At 34.7% G+C, this 21,680-nt stretch overlaps 2 protein-coding genes across 3 annotated transcripts; one reads left to right on the forward strand and one right to left on the reverse strand.

Moving 5' to 3' along the window:
• The first annotated feature begins 444 nt into the window (after window positions 1-444).
• Window positions 445-3,905, forward strand: LOC126686537 (fructokinase-like 2, chloroplastic). Its single transcript, XM_050380639.2, has 5 exons — window positions 445-702; window positions 928-1,265; window positions 1,489-2,144; window positions 2,494-2,965; window positions 3,435-3,905. Exons 1-5 carry the CDS (start codon window positions 659-661, stop codon window positions 3,674-3,676), a joined length of 1,752 nt encoding a protein of 583 aa, XP_050236596.1. The 5' UTR covers window positions 445-658; the 3' UTR covers window positions 3,677-3,905.
• A 746-nt stretch (window positions 3,906-4,651) lies between these two features.
• LOC126686538 (probable 6-phosphogluconolactonase 1) lies at window positions 4,652-8,208 on the reverse strand. 2 transcript variants are annotated; one of them, XM_056106450.1, is made up of 4 exons: window positions 8,191-8,208; window positions 7,190-7,366; window positions 6,972-7,107; window positions 4,652-5,381 (listed from the first exon to the last, which is right to left on the reverse strand). In XM_056106450.1, the coding sequence occupies exons 2-4, from the start codon at window positions 7,363-7,365 to the stop codon at window positions 4,890-4,892; spliced, it is 804 nt and encodes a 267-aa protein (XP_055962425.1). In that variant the 5' UTR covers window position 7,366; window positions 8,191-8,208; the 3' UTR covers window positions 4,652-4,889. The 2 variants fall into 2 exon arrangements, with proteins under 2 accessions (XP_055962425.1, XP_050236597.1); XM_050380640.2 differs by lacking the exon at window positions 8,191-8,208 and adding an exon at window positions 7,932-8,041.
• Window positions 8,209-21,680: the final 13,472 nt, after the last annotated feature.

The raw sequence follows: 21,680 nt of genomic DNA on the forward strand, positions 1-21,680 counted from the left end.
CCTCCTGAGTGTCTGAGACGACAAACCAACCTCCGTTAGCCGGAGTTTTTTTTTTTAGTCTTCTTTTTATGATTATTATTATCATTTTCCTTTCTTATAAATTGAGTTGGATAAATATAATTAGTAAGAAAGATTAATTTTGAAATGTTATTTATTAATGGTGTTTAAATGAAGAAGAAGGTAAAAAAAGTTAAAAGAACTATAAATATAAATTTATTAACATTATAAATATTAAGGTTATTTTTGAACACGTCAGCAATTAAGGAGTTTTTCTAACGATGATTAGCGGAAGGGGTTATTTGTGTCATTTCAAAAGTTAGAGAGCTTAATTGTATCCAAAAATAGTTAAAAGGAGTTATCTGTACTTTCTGAGAAACTACATGGGTCTATTTATACCTTTTGCCAATTAATTGATATGTAAAAGTTGAAAGAAAATAATTGTTTAATAAAAAGATGAAGAATAATTATCCTTTCCCGCTTAACTACTGTTGTCAGAGCGAGAACTAAACCCATTTCCTTTCTTAAACCCCAACGCCACAAATTCTTCATTTCTCTAACAAAATCTCTGCACATAATTCATAATTTAGACTATAGACTGCAAATCCATCAAAGTTATTCAAGAATTTCGAGGCTTTTACTTCATCAGTTGCCTCCGTTGATGGCCTCCTTATCTTTCACCCATTTACTTTCAATTCCCTGCAGGTTCTTCTTTCTAACTTATCTTTTAAATTTCTCTTCTTTTTGCTCTTTTAACTTCTCAATTTTCTAATAACTTTGCTTTCTTGAACTGCTTGATTAATGGGTGTCTGTATTTTTTACTCTCATTGCAAATGCCTGCAGTATTATTGTGCTTGATTGTAATTTATGTGAAGTGTTTAACTAAGTGAAAGTCTGGATATTTGATATTTGTTTTTTTTTTATAATTAGGTGGCATTCAACTTGCCCGAATTACCAAACATTAAACTTTGTCCAACTTCAAGATTTTAGATTGCAAAATAAATGGGGTCTGGCAGCTATCTCTAGGAAGAAAATTTCCGAGGCGTTGCCTGAAGGAGAGAAGCCTAATGAAAATGATGTAGTTTTGAAGAAGAAAAACACTACTAGGAAAACTACGAAAGCTACTTCTCGAACTAGGAAGAAAGCAGCTGATACACCAGAAGAGAATTCGGAATTGACGATAAATGTTGATACTACACATGAAGAAAGTCCTGTTTCTCCGTCGAGCCAAGATTCTAAGAAAACCCCTAGAAGGTCTCGAAAAAAAGGTATATATTCCACTGTATTGCATTTAATTTTTATCCATAACTTAAGGGCAAGCCTTGGTGCAACTAGTACTCTTTGTAGAAAATGCATGGGGAAGGCTGCGTATATGTGCCCATCCTCTCCCGAGGCAATAGCTGAGGAGCACTTAGTGCACCAGCTGAGCGCAAATTCTTAATGTGATGTTCCTTATGAGTCTTGAAGTTCATAGTTTTTTATCGTCTGTAGCTACATCAGCTACTGCTTCTGTGGAGGAAGAAGGCGCTGAGAAGAAAACTAGGAGAAAGAGGAAGACTAAGAAGACGGATGAGGATGTGAAAGTGAAAGTGGAGGATCAAGTTAGTGAACCTGATATTAGCGATAAAGAGGATTCTGTTTTTGTTCCAAATGTTGAAGATGAGAGTGATGGAGATCTGGAATTGGAGAAAGATGATGAAGATGATGTTAGCTCTACATATGGGTGGCCTCCCCTTGTTTGTTGCTTCGGCGCTGCCCAGCATGCTTTCGTGCCATCAGGAAGGCCCGCTAACAGACTTTTAAATTATGAAATCCATGATAGAATGAAGGATGCATATTGGGCACCGGAAAAATTTGTGAGGGCACCTGGAGGATCTGCAGGCAGTGTTGCAATCGCTCTTGCAACCTTAGGTGGTAAGGTTGCTCTTATGGGAAAGCTGGGAGATGACGAGTATGGTAAGGCTATGCTCTATTATTTGAATGTGAGCAACGTACAAACACGATCAGTTCGTATTGATAATAAAAGGGCAACCGCTGCATCACAGATGAAGATTGCTAAGAGAGGCCGCTTGAGAACGACTTGTGTCAAAACCTGTGCTGAGGATTCTCTATCTAAATCTGAAATGAATATTGATGTGCTGAAAGAGGTAAGGAGGCTAGCTTTGGGAAATATAATGTCTGAAATAAGTAAAAAAAACACTTAATTTGTTTCATTAATGATTTCTTTCTTTCCTATGCCGAGTAACATTAAAGCAATCATTTATGTTTTAATATGAGACATCTATGCAAATTATTATTACTATGCATAAGGGAATTGTTTCATTTGAGATTTTGCTTCTGATTCTGTCCAATTAGTGGTCATTCAAAAGTGTGGCTCTTGCATCTCGAGTTTACTCATTGTTACAGAGTTTCAATCAGGCTGTCTTTTGCATTTGCATCTCCGAAAAATAACCAACTCGATTTTCATTTCTCAGTTCAATCAACATTTTTATGCAGGCAAAAATGTTCTACTTCAGCACACAATCTCTACTTGATCGAAATATGCAATCGTCCACATTGGGGGCAATTAGGATTTCCAAGAAATTGGGAGGTCTTATTTTCTATGATCTTAACCTGCCATTGCCACTCTGGCAGTCTAGTGAAGAAACCAAGTTATTCATACAAGAAGCTTGGAATAATTCAAATATTATCGAGGTAACTAAGCAAGAGCTTGAGTTTCTCTGCGGGATCAAGCCCACTGAGGAATTTGACACCAAAAACAACGCCAGTTCTAAGTTTGTCCATTATGGACCAGAAGTGGTTGCGCCACTTTGGCATGAAAATCTCAAGGTTTTGTTTGTGACAAATGGGACTTCTAAGATACATTATTACACTGAGGAGCACAATGGCTCAGTGCATGGCATGGAGGATCCCCCCATTACTCCTTTCACGTCTGATATGTCAGCTTCTGGAGATGGTATTGTTGCAGGTAAAATATCATTCCATTGTATTTCTATTAGTAAACTCATGTATAATATCATGCCACTGCATATCTAGGTAACTGCATTTCTGGAGCAGTTGAGCTGTCAATTTTGCACCTTTGTATCTTGCAAGAAATTATGTGGTATACAGGGATAGCTTGTCCCCGAGTAATAGCTTCTGTAGGAATCAACAAAATTGATGACTTTGTATGCACTAGTTTACTTGTTAAGATGTCTATTGGTTGTCCATCTTGCTATTTAATTGGCAAGGTGAATACGTGTTTTACTTGGTTGGAAGAATATGAAATGATATGCCATTTGTGTTTTGATTTGTTTTAAACCACGGTAGCTTACTATGTCAACATTCTTCAATATTCTTTTTTGGCATTGAATTGTGAAGTCTTCATATCTAGACGGATAAGTTCATGGTCTTGTAGAAATCTCACTATACTAGTGTGTTCAATGTTGTGTTTTCAGCTATTATGAGAATGCTCACAGTTCAGGCACACCTCATTACTGATAAAGGATACTTGGAGCAAACACTTAAGTATGCAATTGACTGTGGAGTAATAGATCAATGGCTGCTGGGACGGACTCGTGGCTTCCCCCCCAAGGAAGACATGGAAGAAGAGGTGGAACCCGATTTAAATGGTATTAAATCAGTAACGGAAAAAGAATATCGCACAGTTGAATACAATCAGAAGGAGCTCTTAGTTTGAGCTGATTTTCCTAGGCAGATACATATATTTGAATGCTAAATGCCTTTAACAGACCAGGTATTTTCTTCCTCTATCAAGTATAATTGTGAATGTTCTGGGGTTCACTAAATGCAGCACCGAATGTGCTACGCCAATTTTGTTATGTACCAGCATCAGTAACAGTTTTTTTAAAAGATTCAGTCTCCTTCACTATAATTTAAGCACATTTCAATTTCTTTACCTGAATCAATGGCTGGATATATTATTTTGGGGTATTAGACTGAAGTGTCTGTATGCATGGCTTTTATTGGGGCTAAGATAATTTATTTAGGGGTGTATAAAAACTGAACCAATAACTGAACCTAATCTAAAATTATAAAATAAATTTAGTTTTTCAGTTCGGTTTTGGATTTATGGTTCGGGTTTGGTTTTGAGAAAAGTTAAAATCTCAGCTCGATTATTTCGGTTGGAAATTAATTGACACATCCTAAGTTTATCCCAAAATGCAGTGAGATAGGTACAAGTTGCTATCAATTATTGATTTTTGTACATGAATGATATAACAATGGCAGCAACCTCTGGTAGAGTAAATTTTATGGCCCACTAGGAAGAAATTATCATTGGACATGAAGTATATGAACAAAGTTAGTGTACAGAATGGAACCCCACACACTCAAGTGAAGTCTCTTTCTGGAAGAAGATTGGGACTTGGGAGATGCCACTTTAATCATAAACCTAATCTTAATTTCAATGGATAATTATGTCAAATTCAGCTTTTCTGTTTGAAATTTAAGAATGGCAGATTCCATTAACTCTAACCATAAAGTTTCAGAAATGATAGTTTGTCATCCTCCACAGTTTTCTTTGAGGATTTAGATGTGGTTTCTACATTGATAATTAACAACTTCATGGAACATTGTAAACTGTATCAATTTGTATATTTCGATTATAATTGCGTAGCATGAAACATTCATCTCACTATTGAAATCGAATCCAGAAAAAACAGTGTTTGCACTGAGAACCTATCTTTATTCTTCTTACAAAATGGATAATCACACTTCTCCAGCTCCTCTACTAAAGAGAGGATGAAAGAGCCAAAATGGAGGATTCAACCCAAAGCAAAACGGAGAAAAAGGAAAGTAAATGACAGAAACTGGTCAACAAGAAACGGATTCACGGTTGTCAAATCCCTCTGCTACATACAAACATACATATTGGCTATGGAATCTTTACCCTATTCAGAAAATTGAAAGCCGTCGAGTTTTGAGGCAGCCGACTTGTCCAAAAACCAGACCAACTTCCCTTTTGTTGGCTGAACCATCCGAGCAGGCAGCGTTGGGCAGTCTGGTCCTACCTCATCAATTGCTGAGTGAAGTGCCTCTGCTTTGGCCTCACCAGCCGCAATTACTGCCACATTTGACGCTGAGTTTATGACAGGCAGGGTAAATGTGATCCTCTCAGGTGGGGGCTTGGGGGAATCAGTGATAAAAGTTACCCATTCATCACTCGCGTCAAGCACAGGGTGGTTAGGAAACAATGAAGCGACGTGACCATCGGGGCCCATTCCAAGAAGAATGAGGTCAAACTTAGGGCAGTCACTGATATCAGAAACACTAATTGTCCGCGTTTTCACTAATTGTCGAATAACAAACTCATACTCTGTTGCAGCCTCCTCTGCTGATACTGAATCATTAATAGAATGCACATGACTCGGTACAATAGGTACCTGCTAACATAAACAGGCATATAATGACAAGGATTCAAATGAATGATATTCAATGAAGAATTAAGAAAAGCGCAAAAACAGTTCAACCCATTTGCCATTTCTACTTAAATTTTCCGGTTTAAACACAAATGCTAAGCTTGAAGTAACATAATTGGATAGATACATATCTTGAATTTAATAAATCTGAAATAAGCCCTAAAATTTTTCTGCTCTCTCTTTGATATGTTCCACAATTGACAGCCCAAGGATATAAACAGACATCAAATAAAGACTAGCATATAATCTCATAAATATCCAGTGACCGGCAAAAAAGTAAGACCATTTTATGCATGACTTTAGCTTCCTTTTATCTGTTCCCTCATTGGTTAAGAAACTGCTATAATTCTAGAATGGAACTTCAAAGGAAAATATTATGTAGTAATTGGCAAGTCTGGTAAAAACGGGAAAGATGTGGGAAATGAAGCGAAAGATGCAAACCGTGAAAACGCATGTTCCATCCTTATTAAACAGAAACTTCAAACCTTCCAAACACACAGTTTCAACTACTACATCTACGGACACCTGTTCGGAATTAGTATTAGTTGAGGCTTCTAAGCTTTTTGCATGGATATAATCAAGATTTACCAAGTTGGAATCAAAAAACACTAATTGTTGTAACATAAATATTATATTACATGGTGGTCTAACCGCAAAACTTCCAACTAATTTTCTTCTGACGAAAAATATTAGAATCTTAGCTATATTCAGAAGATTACAAAATTGATAGATCTACAACAGTCAGTTTTGGTTGGTGGGAGGAGGATAAGGGTGGTGTGGGGTTATGTCATAAGCCACCAAGCAAAAAAAATGGGTTATGTCGTGATTCGTGGAAAAGAAGGTCTAGAAACAGAGAAATAGTTGAAGAGAAGATTCGCCAAAACAAAAAAGCAGAGAAGAGCAGTATAATTGAAAAACAATATACTTTCAAGCAGGGGAAAACATTACATTGTGAAAATTGGAACCATACGAAATGACATTACAGAAAAATTAAGTTACATAATTAACTAATCAAGGAATTGAAGAAACAATCATGTATGGTTGGTGTGGAAGACCCCAGCATATCATAAATGAATCTTAGCCACTTAAAAGAGGAAACTCTGTAAACTATACGGAATCAAGACCAGTTCTTAAAGACGGGAATTACTAACAATAAACTGACAGTAAAACCACTGCATAACCTTATATTAATAACAGGACACGACACGAGTAAGAGAAGAAACAACTTCCCTAAAGAAAATGAAGAACAGGAATGAAAAGTTGTAGAATTGCTTGACAAGGCACCCAATTCAACACTCATTTTCCATCCTTGACAAAATTAAAGCGTTGATTGAAGAGCATGTATAGATATCAACTATGTTGCAAGGACAACTTATCGAGTTCTATGTTTCAGTGTTTCATTTCCATTTCTGAAAACACTTGAAATTTTATATTTATAACATTTCTAGTAAACAAATGGTTTTGTCATTTTCCGTTTCAGTGTTTCCGTGCAACATAAGATATAAAAGAAATGGATAGAACATACATACGAAAAAGAAAATGAAAAAGACGAACCTTAGATAAAAGGCCATCTTTTGCCAGCTTATAATTGCTATCAGCATGGTTTTTAGCCACAACTCGCTCATCCACCCAAAAGATATACCATTTAGACCAGTCTACAGTCTTATTATATGGAGCTTCACAAAGTTTCCTGTTGCTCACCACAAGTTTAAACAAAAACATCAGCATCACAAAAATGATCAATAACAAACGAATAACGAAATGATTGATACCCCATTAAGCCGATGAGGGAACCACCAGATAAGGCAATGGCAAAGACACCTCTCTCTTTCACAGATGCCTCCGATATTTCTGCAATATACTCTGCTAAATCCGTGGCAAGCTCGTCGGAATTTTCATGAATCCTTAACTCTCCTCTATCTTTATGAACTCCATCATATAGAGCCATCCTTCCAAAGAAAAGCTAAACAAGTCAAATAGATACCACAACAGCAACAGATCGATGGTAAATCAGAAAATTTCATACAAAAAGAAGATCAAATAACACATTTAGAATCAGAAATAACTACTTAAAGAACCAACCATAGAATATAAGGGCAATGACTTAATCAAGCAAAGGAACATAATAAAACAAAATTAAAGAAAAACTCAGTTCTTCTGTATGCATTTAATCCAAATTTTCAAACAAGGTAACAACTCAACTGGTGGTGATGATCTCAGTTCCAAAAAGAAAAAAGAAATGTAATTGGTGATGATCATCATAAGCCAAGAAAATTAAACAAACAAATAAAAAATTATGAATTCAACATATACACAAGAAAAACTCTCTAAAAATCCATCCCCATTACAAAACTAAATCAAGAACCACAAACAAGAACAAAGATTCATGCCCCAAAATAAAGAAAAAGACCAAGAACAAGACCAAGAACAAAAAATTCATGCAAATTATATTAAAAAAATACGTATATCGAGCAAATAATAATTCAAGATAATTAAAGAATGAAAATTTCTTACAAAGAAGAGAAAATTTAGCAGAGAAAATGAGAAGAAAAAAAAGGAAAACAGAGAGAGATGGAAGGTGGGTATCAACACAAACACGAAATTCATCTTTATATAATAACCAAATAAAATTACATCCATTATTAACCATTATTATTATTATAAATAAATAAATATACACACAGATTAGCTTAATCCATTAGTATATAATTAAAAAAAAAATTAAAAAAATTATGAGCAAAAGAAGTTAAAGAAAGAAAGAATTTTTACCAACCTTGTTGTTTTCTGGGCTTCCACGTGTAACCAATGACCGTGACAAAACACATACACTTACAGTCAACAGATAAAATTTGCACCAATGGATAATTATAATTTTATTTTTAAGGACAAAAAGTTTCTATATTTTTAATTTTGTCTTTTAAAAAATAATTTTTTTCTTTTTATATGGCAAGAGATGCTAGATCTTCTGCTACAAAGAAGATATATGTTGCTGCAATTATCTGTTGGTTTTTCTGTTAGTTGCCAAAAAAGAAAACAAACTAATAATGGATTAAGGAAAAATAAAATTAATTTTACATTCATTAACTTTTTGTTATACTAATTATTTATATCAATTTAATAATTTTTATTTTTATTTAATATTAATGTGATTGAAGTCCGATTATAATAAAAATTGATTGTATCTTGAAACAAATAAAAAAAAAAATCTATTATTATGGAAAGAGTATCTTGTAGATTTATAGTTTATCTAGTTCAAAATTACTTATTTTAGAAAACAATGTAACTTTTAAATGATTAATTATTGGCCTAATGTCTTAAAAAATTCCGAACTTATAATTTCTTTTTAATCCTACTCTGACGTTGAAAATTTGTCAATTTTAATCTATTTGTATTTTTTCGTTTCAATTGTATCTCATATTTTTAATTTTTGTCAATTTTTTTACTTAAATAATAAAACCATTCAATTAACCATGTTTAAAGATAAAATTAAATTTATTTCCGTTCAAAAAAAATACAAATAAGTCCTTTATTTTTAAAAACTAACTAAAAACCATAATCAAATTAAAACTAATTCTAATTTTTAATTAATTTAACTAAATCTAAATAAATTTTAAGCATGTATAATTAATAGATACTATACATGGAGAACGTTTTTGAATTTTTTTTTTTCAGATCAAAAAAATGTCAATTTAATATTTTAGGGTACAATTGAAACAATAAAATGCAAAATAGGGTAAATTGACAAGTTTTCAACGTCAGGATAGGATTGAAAAAGAGTTATAAGGTCGGATTTTTTCAAGGTATTAGGTCTTAATTATTATACATTAGTATTTTTTAATTTCAATAAAATTAATTAAATTTTCTATACACATTGTTATGATAACTCAATACATAAAATATAATTTATTTTTCTAATTTTATTAAGTTAAATATTTCACATCAAGTAAAAATATTGAATAATATTAATGAAATAATCATAAAAGAAAAAATTAAATTAAAAAATATTATTAATTAAATTAAAATATTAAAATTATTTTGAAAAATAGAAAATTAGGACATAAACATTTTAGATTGTAGTTGTTTTTTTTAAAACGTGAGATCGCCACATAATTTATTAATAATCCTCACTTATGGTGGAGAGAATTGATAAATGTGGGGATTTTATTGGAGGTTTCTAATACAAAAACAGATTAAAAATGTGAGTATCGGGTCTGATAATGTATTAGTGAGGTGTCTGAATATCCGATATTTGTGAGAGTTTAGGGTTGATCTATTTATATGCGAGCGTGTATTCCTTACTTCTCTTAGATGATATGGGATTTATGTTTTCCGTGTGTTTTATGGTCTTATTCCATCAAAAGCCTCGACTACAATAGACCAAAAAAGATAACAAATAGTTAAATTGTTATCTTAAAGCATAAAAAAAAAGAAATAAAAAATAAAAAAATCCCTAAACAAAAATACAAGAAACCAAAAGAGAAAATAAAAAGACTAGTCATTTTAAGGACAAGATTTATTTCTTGCAATCCTCTGCATAATTGCACACTTATGATAGTTAAATGTCATCCTTTGCTTTACCATTTTCTTTTCTATCTGATTCGATCAAATAAGAACAATCAACACCATTAATAACACAATTGAGAGCCATGTTACATCGATTATCATTTATAGGGATATAAGTATGAAAAATAGGAGGAAGATCCTCCCGAAGAACCATATTGTCAATAGTGTTTTATAATACTTATTGAAAATTGGATCTTGAGCTACCCCTGCATTATCAGTAATCTCAAAGGAAATATAGTCATTAAGGTCAGCATCTATATTATTTGCAGCCAAAACATCACTACTATTATCAATTGAAATAGCTAAGTACATAATGATCTACATATCCAGAGAATCAATGTCAGTAAGGGGATGATTCATAACATCATTAGTATAATCAATAACATTCATATAGAAAGGTAAGTTTTTGTTGATATCGTCAATCTCAATAGCATCCATATTAGCATCCCTAGACGTTTAAGGCAGATTTCATGCACTATTAAAAATCAGTTTGTAATACGGTTGCGAAGACGGAGTTCGAGTTCATGGAGAAAAGGGAACACAAGGTGGCATTTTTGTAATTCTACCAAAGTTGGAGGTGTGCGATCTCGGTAATTTTTGGGCCCATTAGAAACGGGCCAACGATCGATATACATCAGTTTCGCTCATGACTTCCGTTGTTTTTGGGCTAGATTCCATATACCATGATATCCTTGCTTCTGCCATGTCACAATCCTCTTCTCAAGCGAGGAGGAGGATTTCCTCCTCCTCCTCGCCTGAAAACCGAAAAAAAAATGAGGATTGAAAAAGAGAGAGTCTTGAAAAAAGAGTATTAACCTTTGACTTACCTTTATTGTGGGTATTCATAGATCATTGATGTGTTGGGTGTTGGTAGGGGATAATACTGATCCATTGTACTCTTAGGCAAGATATAACGGCGCAATGTTAGTGTACCTTTATATCAGAGGTATAAAATATCATGTAATGTCTCTTTTCTCTGGTCGTGTGAGGTTGTGATCGGCCGAGTAGGTTTATTCGGTTTTACATATGATCAGATGGTCTTGTGTTAGATGTTTGAGATAAGGAGGATGAAGGGTTATCCTCGGTCTTATCTTTTGGTTGGTCGGTAAGGTTGTGCTCGGCCGAGTAGGTTTACTCGTTTTTGTCATATGATCGGATGGTACTGTGTTAACAATTGGACTAAGGAGGATGAGATGGTATCCTCGGTGTATCTTTGTCTCGATACTATGTATATGTTCGGTGATACTTTATTTGTTTGTGCTTAAGTGGGCTTGACCCATGGCCTTTTTGCAGCTATTCCATCTAGGTTGTTATCATAAGTCCCCCCGAAAAGTATCAGATATTTATGTCTGGCCTTAGCATTCTTCGTCGGCTTTGTTCTGCTCGATGTTTTTGTCTAGTGTTCATGAGTCTTTCTTTGAGTAGATGTGGTTGTCTATGTAACATGTGTGCCATGTGTCGCTATTTGGTGCAAAGGACGCTTCGATTGCTTGGCATTTGCTTCTCAGGTACGTTTGCTGACACGTGGTGACATCTTTCAACATTTATGATGTTTGGATGTTTCCCACTATCGCTTTATAATGGCTTCGTTTGGGTTTCCCCAACTCGGTGCCTATATAAATTTATTTCCTTGTTTTCGCTCTGGTTTTTTACTTTCTCTGCATTCTCTCATTTTATTTTTTGCGAGCAATTTGTGTGACTTAGATCCAAGAATCAACCAGTAAGTTAAATCCTTTGTCTTTTTTTATTGATTTTGATATGTTGGTTTGTAACTTTTGTTATCGTTTCTCATTTGTTCTTGTTATTCTTTAGTACGTTAGTTATTTTAATTCCATAACTCTTGTTTCTCGTTTGTTCTTTGTGTTCCCCCGCCCTTTTTATTTGACACCTAGGTTTTATAGAAAATGTCTGGTGAGGAATATTCTCAAAATAGGGTAAATGTATGTCACGACCCAAAATATTGAGTCGAGACCGGCGCTGGGGAACGGGAGTGGTAGCTCCGGATCCCGTAGCAAGCCTAAAACCACTAGAAATGTTTTGCAAATATAACATACACACAAACAGAAGCAAACATACATACTCATATATATAACACATATTCAAATATTTACACTAACTGCTCTAATAACCTCGCGGGCTGTAGTTACCGTATCCTGTACGAACTGGTCTCACGGTACTATATACACAAGCTAGTGTATCAAACATATCACCGACATCTGGTGCCGTGAACAAAACATATCGTACGTAGCCTACAAAAATATATAAACATAGACAGCAAGTAAAACATAAACCAAAATGTACTGATGTCAAGACTACACCTCTGTCGACATAGGACCACTACTGCAGTACTACGGAAGTCGAGGACTGGACATGTAAGTTTGACTTCCAAACTCTAAAAGTTGACCTCTACCTAGGTCTAGACACTAAGAACCTGAAAGACATCAAAAGTGAGAGGTCAGTATTTGGGAAAACACTGAGTGAGTTTGCATTTTACTAACAGTATTATTATAAAAACATAACATCACATTTCAAGGAAACCATAGTATAAAATAATACATATAAACAGGTATTTGATCCATTCGAAACTGATATCCTAAAATGTGACACGACTTGCAAATATTCAAATCATAATGATAGATCTGGTCCGATCCGGGAGTGTTCACACTCTACCACGTCGATCGCGACCAATCGCTTAATCCCAAAGTGTGAGCCCAACTCACTAGATACGGGGACTCTAGGTTACACCGTAACCGAGTGCTCGCTCGTATCGAATTCATTGTCCAACTTCAAAATTCATATTCATATTCATGTTCATATCATACTCATATCATGTTCATATCAAAATATTTCTCATATGCAAACATACTAGACTGACTCGATACTGGTGATTATACAGCCTATTGACACCCAGTAGGTAGCTAGTTTCTTCGGATCTCATACTAGTCTCTTGTATATATAAAACTTAATAGAACATATAACATTTCAACCAATCATGTATAATGCGATGCGTATAAATAATATACGTATATATATAAAATAACTTTAATATATAATACACGAAAGTAAAGTGCAACTCACAGTAACCGCTATGCAGTCAATGATGTGGTCTATATGATGGTATGCTCGCACTAGCCCACGTCTGGTGCCCTCACTGCTCGCTGACGCGTCTGATACAAATTAATTAATGTTTAATAATTAGACGTGAATCTCGTGTTTCACATGTATAATATTTCTAAGTTCTAGGGTTTTAGTTTCATTCTTGATATTACCCGCGTATTCGATAACCCTTAGTCGTACTTACGACTTAACGAATACTGCTCCTCGTATTCGAGAATCGTATAACGTTCTTAATCAAATTCTCACTTATAACTTTAACGTTCACCTCTGTATTGTTTTATATCCATTTCAAGACATTTGAGTGAGTTCTATACTCGTATCAAGCTACCGGAAGCCAATTTTCACTCACGGAAGTCCCCCGGAGGTTCTGGTCGAAGTAGGGCACGTCGTGCCCCTCATTTTTCATGAAAGGCATGTCGTGCCCTTCACTTATGCACGTCGTGCACCAGAACGACGTGCTGAAATTCAGCACGTCGTGCCTGTCATACCTTGCCTTACTTAGCACGAGATTGACGGTTATTTAAAATATATTTATCTCCAAATCAAAATTTTGAAACATGTTCTATATATAATTAAGCACAAATATATAAAAACCTTTTTATATAACATTTTAATTAAACCACTGTATGAAAACTAAGTATTGTAATAAAATTTTATACATATGATTCAAAATACATCTATAAGTACAAATATGTTTATTATAAACCAAAACATCAAGGCATCTCAAAACTCGGAGATGTGGCCAACCTCTATGTCTCAAGCCCAAACTCTAAGCCCAACTCCCTCTCTAGTCAACTGTACTGTATATTGCCTTGCTAACTGAAAAGGTTTTAAAACAACTAAAATAAGCGAAAGCTCAGTGAATAGACATAACAAGCATAAAACATTTATATACTTAAAGTAAGTATATCATATAATAACGAATACTAGAAAACAGTTCAATACAACACAAAATACTTTTAAAATTCATCACGAACACATTTACAAATATAAACGATATCAAAACAATTTCGCTTTAAATATGAAATGTAGTTCGTATCAATCATCAATTATAAGATTGATATATTACCCTGTAACAATAATATAAACCATAGACCTGTAATCAGGAACACAACACTGATCTACAGTCTAACCAACATATCTAGGAACACTTGATGGCTAACCCTTCTCCATCATTAGCACGGCTCAGCCCTTCTCCCTTCACTGACCATCAATCAAGTGCCCTGTGTCAAATGCGCATAGACACTCACAATATCTCACATGTGCATATAACTAACTCAGCACATAACCAGGTGCATATCACAACTCAGCACCTCCCAAATATATCGTTACAGAGTAGACATATCACATAAAAGAAATCTCAAGTTATTTCCTTAAAGCGCAATACGATTCAATAACAAAACCATTTCAAATTATCATTCAAAACTTAACCATAATCAAGTCCACGTATTAATTAAATCAACACATCTTTCATTTATAAACCACATCGTATAATGTTCATTTAAAACATTCAAAGAAGCATTTTATCGAACACCTTTCGTGCATTACCAAAACTACCATATATAAACATTTAAAAACACGATAAACCTTAACACTTTGAATATCAAAATATCAAGTTTATTAGTAGCAAGAGCTATTATATCTACTCACCACACAACAACCAAAACTAGTCCAAAATATCGTCAAAAGCTGCCTTACTTTCTACTTGCACCGTCGTTGCCAAAACGAGCACCAAAATGAGTAATGTAAATCACAAAATACCATCACAATCACATATACATACGTATACATATATCTAATACTCATTTAACCTAAATTCATCCCCTACAAATGAATTTCTATATGATTTATGCATGATTATAAACTTGGTACCAAATCTGCCTTAGTAGGCAGAACATTAAGCCTCTAATCAAACATGTCCTGTGCAGAGTATAGACAACATTTTAACAAACCCTTCGGTGAAATTTTATCCCTTTGCGTCTAGAATCCAAATCAAAAAGAATTTCATCATTTCGACATCTGAGCAATGAGTTATACCGGTTTTAGTGAGGTGTGCTCAGACTGTCTTCACAGTTGAAGCAATACAATGTCGCGGTCATTTTCGATATCAAAATGACATAATCAGATCAAACTCAAAGAACAAAGGTTATAGGAGACACTCTAAAATTTCTGTGAAATCAAGAATTACTCGATTTGGAGTTATAAAACTCGAGATATGCATCTCGCACTAAACTGCAAATACTGAATTCAAAAACAGAATATGATATCACTAGGTAAACTTCAAATACACAAGCTATTTAGATAAAATTTCTTACCAAATGATCTTGAATCTCTTCCTAGACCTCAAGAATAATCAGAATCGAGGCTTTGGAGTTTTATAATTAGGTTTTATGTTGTGAATTTTATTTGCAAAGTCTCCATGTTTAAGTAATCTAACTAAGTATGAAATTATCAAAATATACTTAGATCTTTAACCTTGGCTAAACACTTAGCAACTCTTAAGGATAATTTTGACATTAACACATAGATAGATATGCTTAATACAAACATCCTCTTAAGCCCTCAATGATATATTAAACATATCTTTCAATCCTTGAGTCTTTTATTTCATTCAATTACATCAACTCAATTTAACTAATCGTAATTTTTGTTTTCAATTTAAATTTTGACATCTAAAATGCCTATATACTTAATTCAATTTCTCTTTTATAATAATTATATATGATATGCAATGCATAATGAATTCTAAATGAAATTAATTAATAAATTCTAAACGAGATTAGGTTACGGTTATGACAGTGCCCCTTCGGGTACGACGTTTTCGACGTCCCCGGACCATTTCCGGAGCTCCAAAACTCCTAAAACTCAAACTAACATATACCCAATTCATCTAGACTCAAAATTTATCAAGAATCCATACAAAAATGGTGAAAAACGACGTGTTTTTGGTGTTTTGATTCAAACGTAATGTTTTTCATCGAAACAGCCCGTAACCTCCGATTTTAACCATAAAATCCGAAATATTACCTTGAAATGATGCTTAGGATTGATAGAGCTTTCAATTTCGAAGAGAAAATCACTCGAATCGGACTCCGAACGGCGAAACGGCGAGCGAACGAAGTTGATCGATGATTTTTGAAACCCCTGGATCCTTCTTCTCCTTTCTCTATCTGATTCCTTCTTTCATAATCTTATCCTTATATATAATGGTCAATGTACTACTTAAATCCTTGTTTTTTTTAGTTGTTACTAATTATCCTTTAAACCGTTTTTGTTCAATTTAGTCCATCGCTTAATCAATTAACCTTTTAATATTATTTATATCTAATAAATAATACGACCCAAGAATTAACATTTTCCCCATCGTAACTTATAATTTCCATTTTTGAGACGTAGTGGCTAAATTACCACTTTAGTCCCTGAACTCTATTTTGGGACTTTCTTTTTCCTTCTAATTCCAATTTCAACTTTAGAATTAAAGTATAATATTAAATTCTCCGCAATAATCTTTCCAAAACCTACCAACTAAAACTTTAATTATCTTAATTTCTCAGAAAAGTTTCTGATATCACCACTCTGGCGATTCAAAACTGGACACGTGGCCCAACTAGATATTTAAATATTTTGGGATATTACAATGTACCTGACCATAAGAACAGTGAGGACCCGTCTGATCAGGTTGAGGTAGACGAGGGTGTTGGTTCCGAGGCGACTTCTTCTGTTGGGCCTCAGAAAACTAAGAAAAGTAAGAGTGATATGGCTCTAAGATGTAAAATAATGATGGAAACTATGTTTATCAATTTGATTTTAGCAGAGGTGACTTATTGGGGTAAACAATTCAAGATTCCCTTCGTGTATACTTTAAAATTATCTCCGCCGGGTGCCACTTTGAACGACCATGTTGACCCCGATTGTATTGTGGCCTGTTTAAAGCATTTACAGTCGGGTGTTAGGTTTCCCCTATGTGAGGAGTTGAAGAATATGTTGAAATTTTATAGATTACCGTTGAGCGAAATTCACCCCAATAGTATAAGGCATTTTTTTTACTTTTTTAACTGTGTGTAAGGCAAATGATATTCCTTTCTTGGTCCGGCTTTGGGCTAGCATGTACGACATGATTTTTGACGGAGCTCACGATTTCGCCACCTTTAAGATTCTTATGAAAGAGCCTAGGAAAGTGACTGATAATGTGACCACCTCTCTGAAGATATTTAGATTAGAATGGTTTCAGGTTAAGCATCTAACTGAGTTAACCAAGCTGGCTTAACGTTGGTTGGCTTCCAATCATGAACATAAATTTTTAAGGCGGGAGTCTACCGAGGAAGATGCCCATAAGCTTCTGCAAGAGGTTCTATCAAAGTCTGAGACTGTGGATACTTATAACATGGTTCCCAAGATTAAACTGGTTGTTGTTGATCCGAACACTCCAATTTGTTCTCGGTTTTATGTTAATTCTTGTCGGCTTTTCTAGTGTCGTGTTTTTATGTTATTTGTTTTATGCAGTATTGGACATGACTTTGATGACTGGTGCTCGGAGAGCTATACCTGATTCCAAGTTGCGGTCTTCGAATGCAGAGGGTGTTATTACCGAGCCGGTGACTGCTTCTCCCGATAACGTGATGTCTGGTGCTGGTTCATCTGAGGTGCTGGTTGTGGCTATTCCGGGTAACAAGGGTGTTCCCTTGACGAATATATGCTGATGCTGCGGTGGCTCGTACCATAGTCTTTTTGCGAGTGTGATGATTGTCTGGTCGAGGCACCTCCCTTGCTTTCCTCTTTTTTTGGCGCGTTGCTAGTCTTTTGTTGGGTTTTCTTGGTTCATAACGCAACGGAATTTCAAAAATTTATCAAAAACTCAAACCAAGATCCATGTAATTCGAATAAATAGATTAATAACATAATTAATACTTACTTGTATTCGAATTCAAACAACAATGTAGGAAGGAAGGAGTTAGTTCACTTTGGTGATACTTGGCCTCGGATCAGAAACGCCTCCAAAAGAACGCGTCCTCTACGAGTATCCACACGAACAGACCTTTATCCAAAACTAGTGCTTGTGTGCTAGCACTATTGATTCACAAGCAATTTTGAATTATTTAGTGATTTAGTGAACAATGAATTTCGTGATTTTCAAACTCATTCTCTTAATGTGTATTTATAGGTATACCACAACATTAGGGTTTGAGACAAATTCGTATTTCAATCTCATTGTAACTCTTACAAGTTTATAATATAAAAAACTCCTTTTTGATAATCACATATATATATTAATTTATAATTATTATCTTCAAAAGATAATAATTTAAGGAAAACACTTATCCTTAAATTTCGAATTTCAATTAATATATATATATATATATATATATATATATATATATTAACTATTACAAATTATATATTTAATAAACTATTAATCGCTTAATTCCACTGGGTTTGTACAACCCATAACTTGTTTTGGGCCTGTTCTTAGTGTGCGACCCTGTAATTTCATATAACGTTGGCAGTAGGCCTGAAATCCCTATTTCGGCCCACAAGTCATAAGTGGCCTCTAACAAGACATTATGATTACCCAAGTTATACGAATATCGATAATCCGATTTAACCATTTACAATAATATTTTAATCCCTTTGTTTCTCGATATCCTGATTGAATATAAGGTATAGTCTTGTCATCCTTATAATATCCAATCATTAGTTTCCTGATTCCAAGTAGACTGAAAATGATAACTCTTTATCAATTCATTTAGTATGACCATGCATTTCCTTCAGTCTATCTTCTTCAAGGGGCCCATAGATATCTTACTCAAATAAATGAGAGACAAATTCCTTCTCACTTACTCATATTTCTCATATAGTTACTTTCATATCCAATGACAATCTATTCCACTATCCTGTTAAAGATAATGTAAGACTGCATCAAAATATGAAATAGCTATGTAGAAATCGATGGGGATTTCAAGGTCAAAGGACTATACTAATAGAACTGTAATGAGAATTACTTATGACAGTTATCTATGTAGTATTCTCAAGGCGGGTCATTCAGTGCCTTATTTCTCAAATAACACCTATGATTTGACTTTATATCTCATATATATGATTAGTAAAACACAATCATCAGTCAACATCATACTAGTCTTAATATTCTATTAAGACTAGAGATAAATGGAATATAATTCTTTATAAAACCTAAGGGCTCTACTGTCAAGTCCCATACTTGATGACCTTAAAAAGAATTAACCATTCAAGTATTTTAATCATAATATAAAATGATAAAAACTGCCAATCAATAAATAACAAAACGATAAAGTCAATATATGGTCACACATAATTGACCTAGTGCACATCACTAACACCTTCCTTGCTTTCCTCCTTTTTTGGCGCGTTGCTAGTCTTCTGTCTTCTTCCGTCATCCACATTTATACACTTCTGCGCTACTGCCATCACTTCTTGATAAGTCTTTGGCTTCTTTGAACTTAGCTTTTCCTCTAACACTCCTATTCGCGTACCCTTTCATCAAGGCTTGTATCACCATGTCGTTATTCAAGTCTTCAATCTTCATGGCCTCAAATCTTTCGATGTACGCTCTGAGTGTCTCACCCTTGCCTTGCTTACATCTGTAGAGTTCTTCTAATCTTCACTTGGACGGAATGTTTGTGAAGAACCTTATCACAAACTCTCGCTTCAGTTGTCTCCATGTGGCTATCGACCTGGCTTTCAAACCATTGTACCATCGTTGCAATGTATCACTCAGTGTGGTTGGGAAGGTTTTGTAGAGTATTGGGTCTATGACGTCTAAAAGGATCATTTTGCTGTAAAACTTTGTAACATGACTTTCTGGACAACCGGTTCAGTCGAAGTTGTTGAAATTAGATATCTTGAGCCTCTCCGGACACTTCTCGGACAGCATGCAGCCAAAGGTGACTTTCCTTCTGTCATGCGGCTAGTCTGGACGTGTTCTCTTAATTTTTCCTCAACGACCTTCTGCATCGCTTCTGGTATGAGCCTTTGCACCTCCTTCAAATATACACTTTCCATTCCTATTTTCGATTGTCTAGGAACAAACGTGTCTGTTTCTTCCTTCTCGTCGTCTCCTACTTCGAGCACTTCCGATTCCTTTCCTTTCGGGTTGTCAGCCCCGCTGGGTGTCTTTTATCCCTCATTTGCTCGCCCTTCAACCGCATCTCGGTTCTTGTCGTTGGGCGTTTGTGAGATTGACTCGGTCGCCTCTTTGACCATGGTGGTCACTTCTTCCCGGAAACGCCTCATCGCACCATTCGTTGTGCGATTCATAGCTTCTTGGAAGTCTTGGTTTGATCAGTACTCCGGAGTTGGCATCGGACTGCCAAAGCCCTGGAAGAAGATTCTGGATCTTCTTGTCGCCCTTGGAGCTATGGGGGTTTTGGGACAGTCTTCAGCCGATCCTTCCTATCCACCTGGCAAAGTGCCCTTTACCTTTTTCGTTTTTCCTGTAGGGTCCTTGCTGACGTCCACCATCCTTGGATTCGATTAGTGAAATTTATTCTGAGAATAGTTCCTACAGACGGCGCCAAATAATAGATCCGGATGTCAGACGTGCGAGCCGGAGCTTGGGGTTCAGACAGTGAGGATAGGATTTGAGATCTAGGGTATATGAGCTCGAGTATCGGGTCTTGGATATGCTTCAGGATTCTTAATAGGGTGATAGCTTAGTATAATGGGTGTTTATTCATTCGGATTGCGTGTCTTGGACCCATGGACTTGTGTCCCTTTTATAGTGTTTGTAGCGTGTTTTGTCTCTTCCTTCTTTCTTAGTCGATGTGGGATTTTGTGGCTCTACATTTTTTTCTTTCGTTTATTTGTTTATTCCATCATGAACTTTTTCATTCATCAAGGGAATACATAAACCTTTTCATACATAAAGTGCAGTACTTAAATCACATGGCAAACATTGAAGGCATATTTGAACCACCTCAGGTTCAATACGTTACGTCGGATTATACCAAAGTAAGGTGACGTTTTGTTCAAACGGTATTAAATAAGAGGTTTATTTGAGTTTTTTTTAAAATGTTAAGTGTGTTTTAGCACCTTTCCAAACATCAAACGATAATATGATTCTCAGAACAAACATGAAGGACATATTTAACTTTTTTATTTTTAGAAAACTCAATTTTTCTAAGAGGCTATTTTTTTTAGTTTCACCACATATTTTTCTGCCCCCTTATGTCATTGAACAAAGTTTCAACGCGTCTTCCGAATTTGTGATATAGGACCATTTAATCCCGTTTTTATTTTTTTGAACAACGAATTTTAAAACTCTTCATTTTTGGCTCAAATTCTTCATATTTGTATTTTAAAGAAATTAGAAAGTTCCCTAATTGTTGCGACAAAATTATTCTAAACCTATTTTTTGCAATAAAAAAATAAATTATGGGGCAATCTGACCAAAAAATAAAGAGTTTTGGGGTTAGTTGATCAAAAAAGTAAAAAGGAATATCTCATTTTCAGATAAGTTGAATAACTAGATAAGGATAAAAAAATTAGTTTAAGAACCAGATGAATAGAATAGATATAGTTTAAAAATCTAAAAACGGATTATTTCAAATA

The sequence above is a fragment of the Mercurialis annua genome, linkage group LG6 (genome assembly GCF_937616625.2).
Source record: "Mercurialis annua linkage group LG6, ddMerAnnu1.2, whole genome shotgun sequence".
Taxonomy (NCBI): Eukaryota; Viridiplantae; Streptophyta; class Magnoliopsida; order Malpighiales; family Euphorbiaceae; genus Mercurialis; species Mercurialis annua.

What these genes read in the sequence shown, in the direction of transcription:
- LOC126686537 (XM_050380639.2), top strand. Translation starts at nt 659, where the DNA reads ATGGCCTCCTTATCTTTCACCCATTTACTTTCAATTCCCTGCAG. An exon ending in ATATTGATGTGCTGAAAGAG is followed by an intron (nt 2,145 to 2,493) that starts GTAAGGAGGCTA and finishes ATTTTTATGCAG; the next exon opens with GCAAAAATGTTCTACTTCAG. An exon ending in TGGAGATGGTATTGTTGCAG is followed by an intron (nt 2,966 to 3,434) that starts GTAAAATATCAT and finishes TTGTGTTTTCAG; the next exon opens with CTATTATGAGAATGCTCACA.
- LOC126686538 (XM_056106450.1), bottom strand. Translation starts at nt 7,365, where the DNA reads ATGGCTCTATATGATGGAGTTCATAAAGATAGAGGAGAGTTAAGGATT. An exon ending in TCCCTCATCGGCTTAATGGG is followed by an intron (nt 7,108 to 7,189) that starts GTATCAATCATT and finishes GGTGAGCAACAG; the next exon opens with GAAACTTTGTGAAGCTCCAT. An exon ending in AAGATGGCCTTTTATCTAAG is followed by an intron (nt 5,382 to 6,971) that starts GTTCGTCTTTTT and finishes TTATGTTAGCAG; the next exon opens with GTACCTATTGTACCGAGTCA.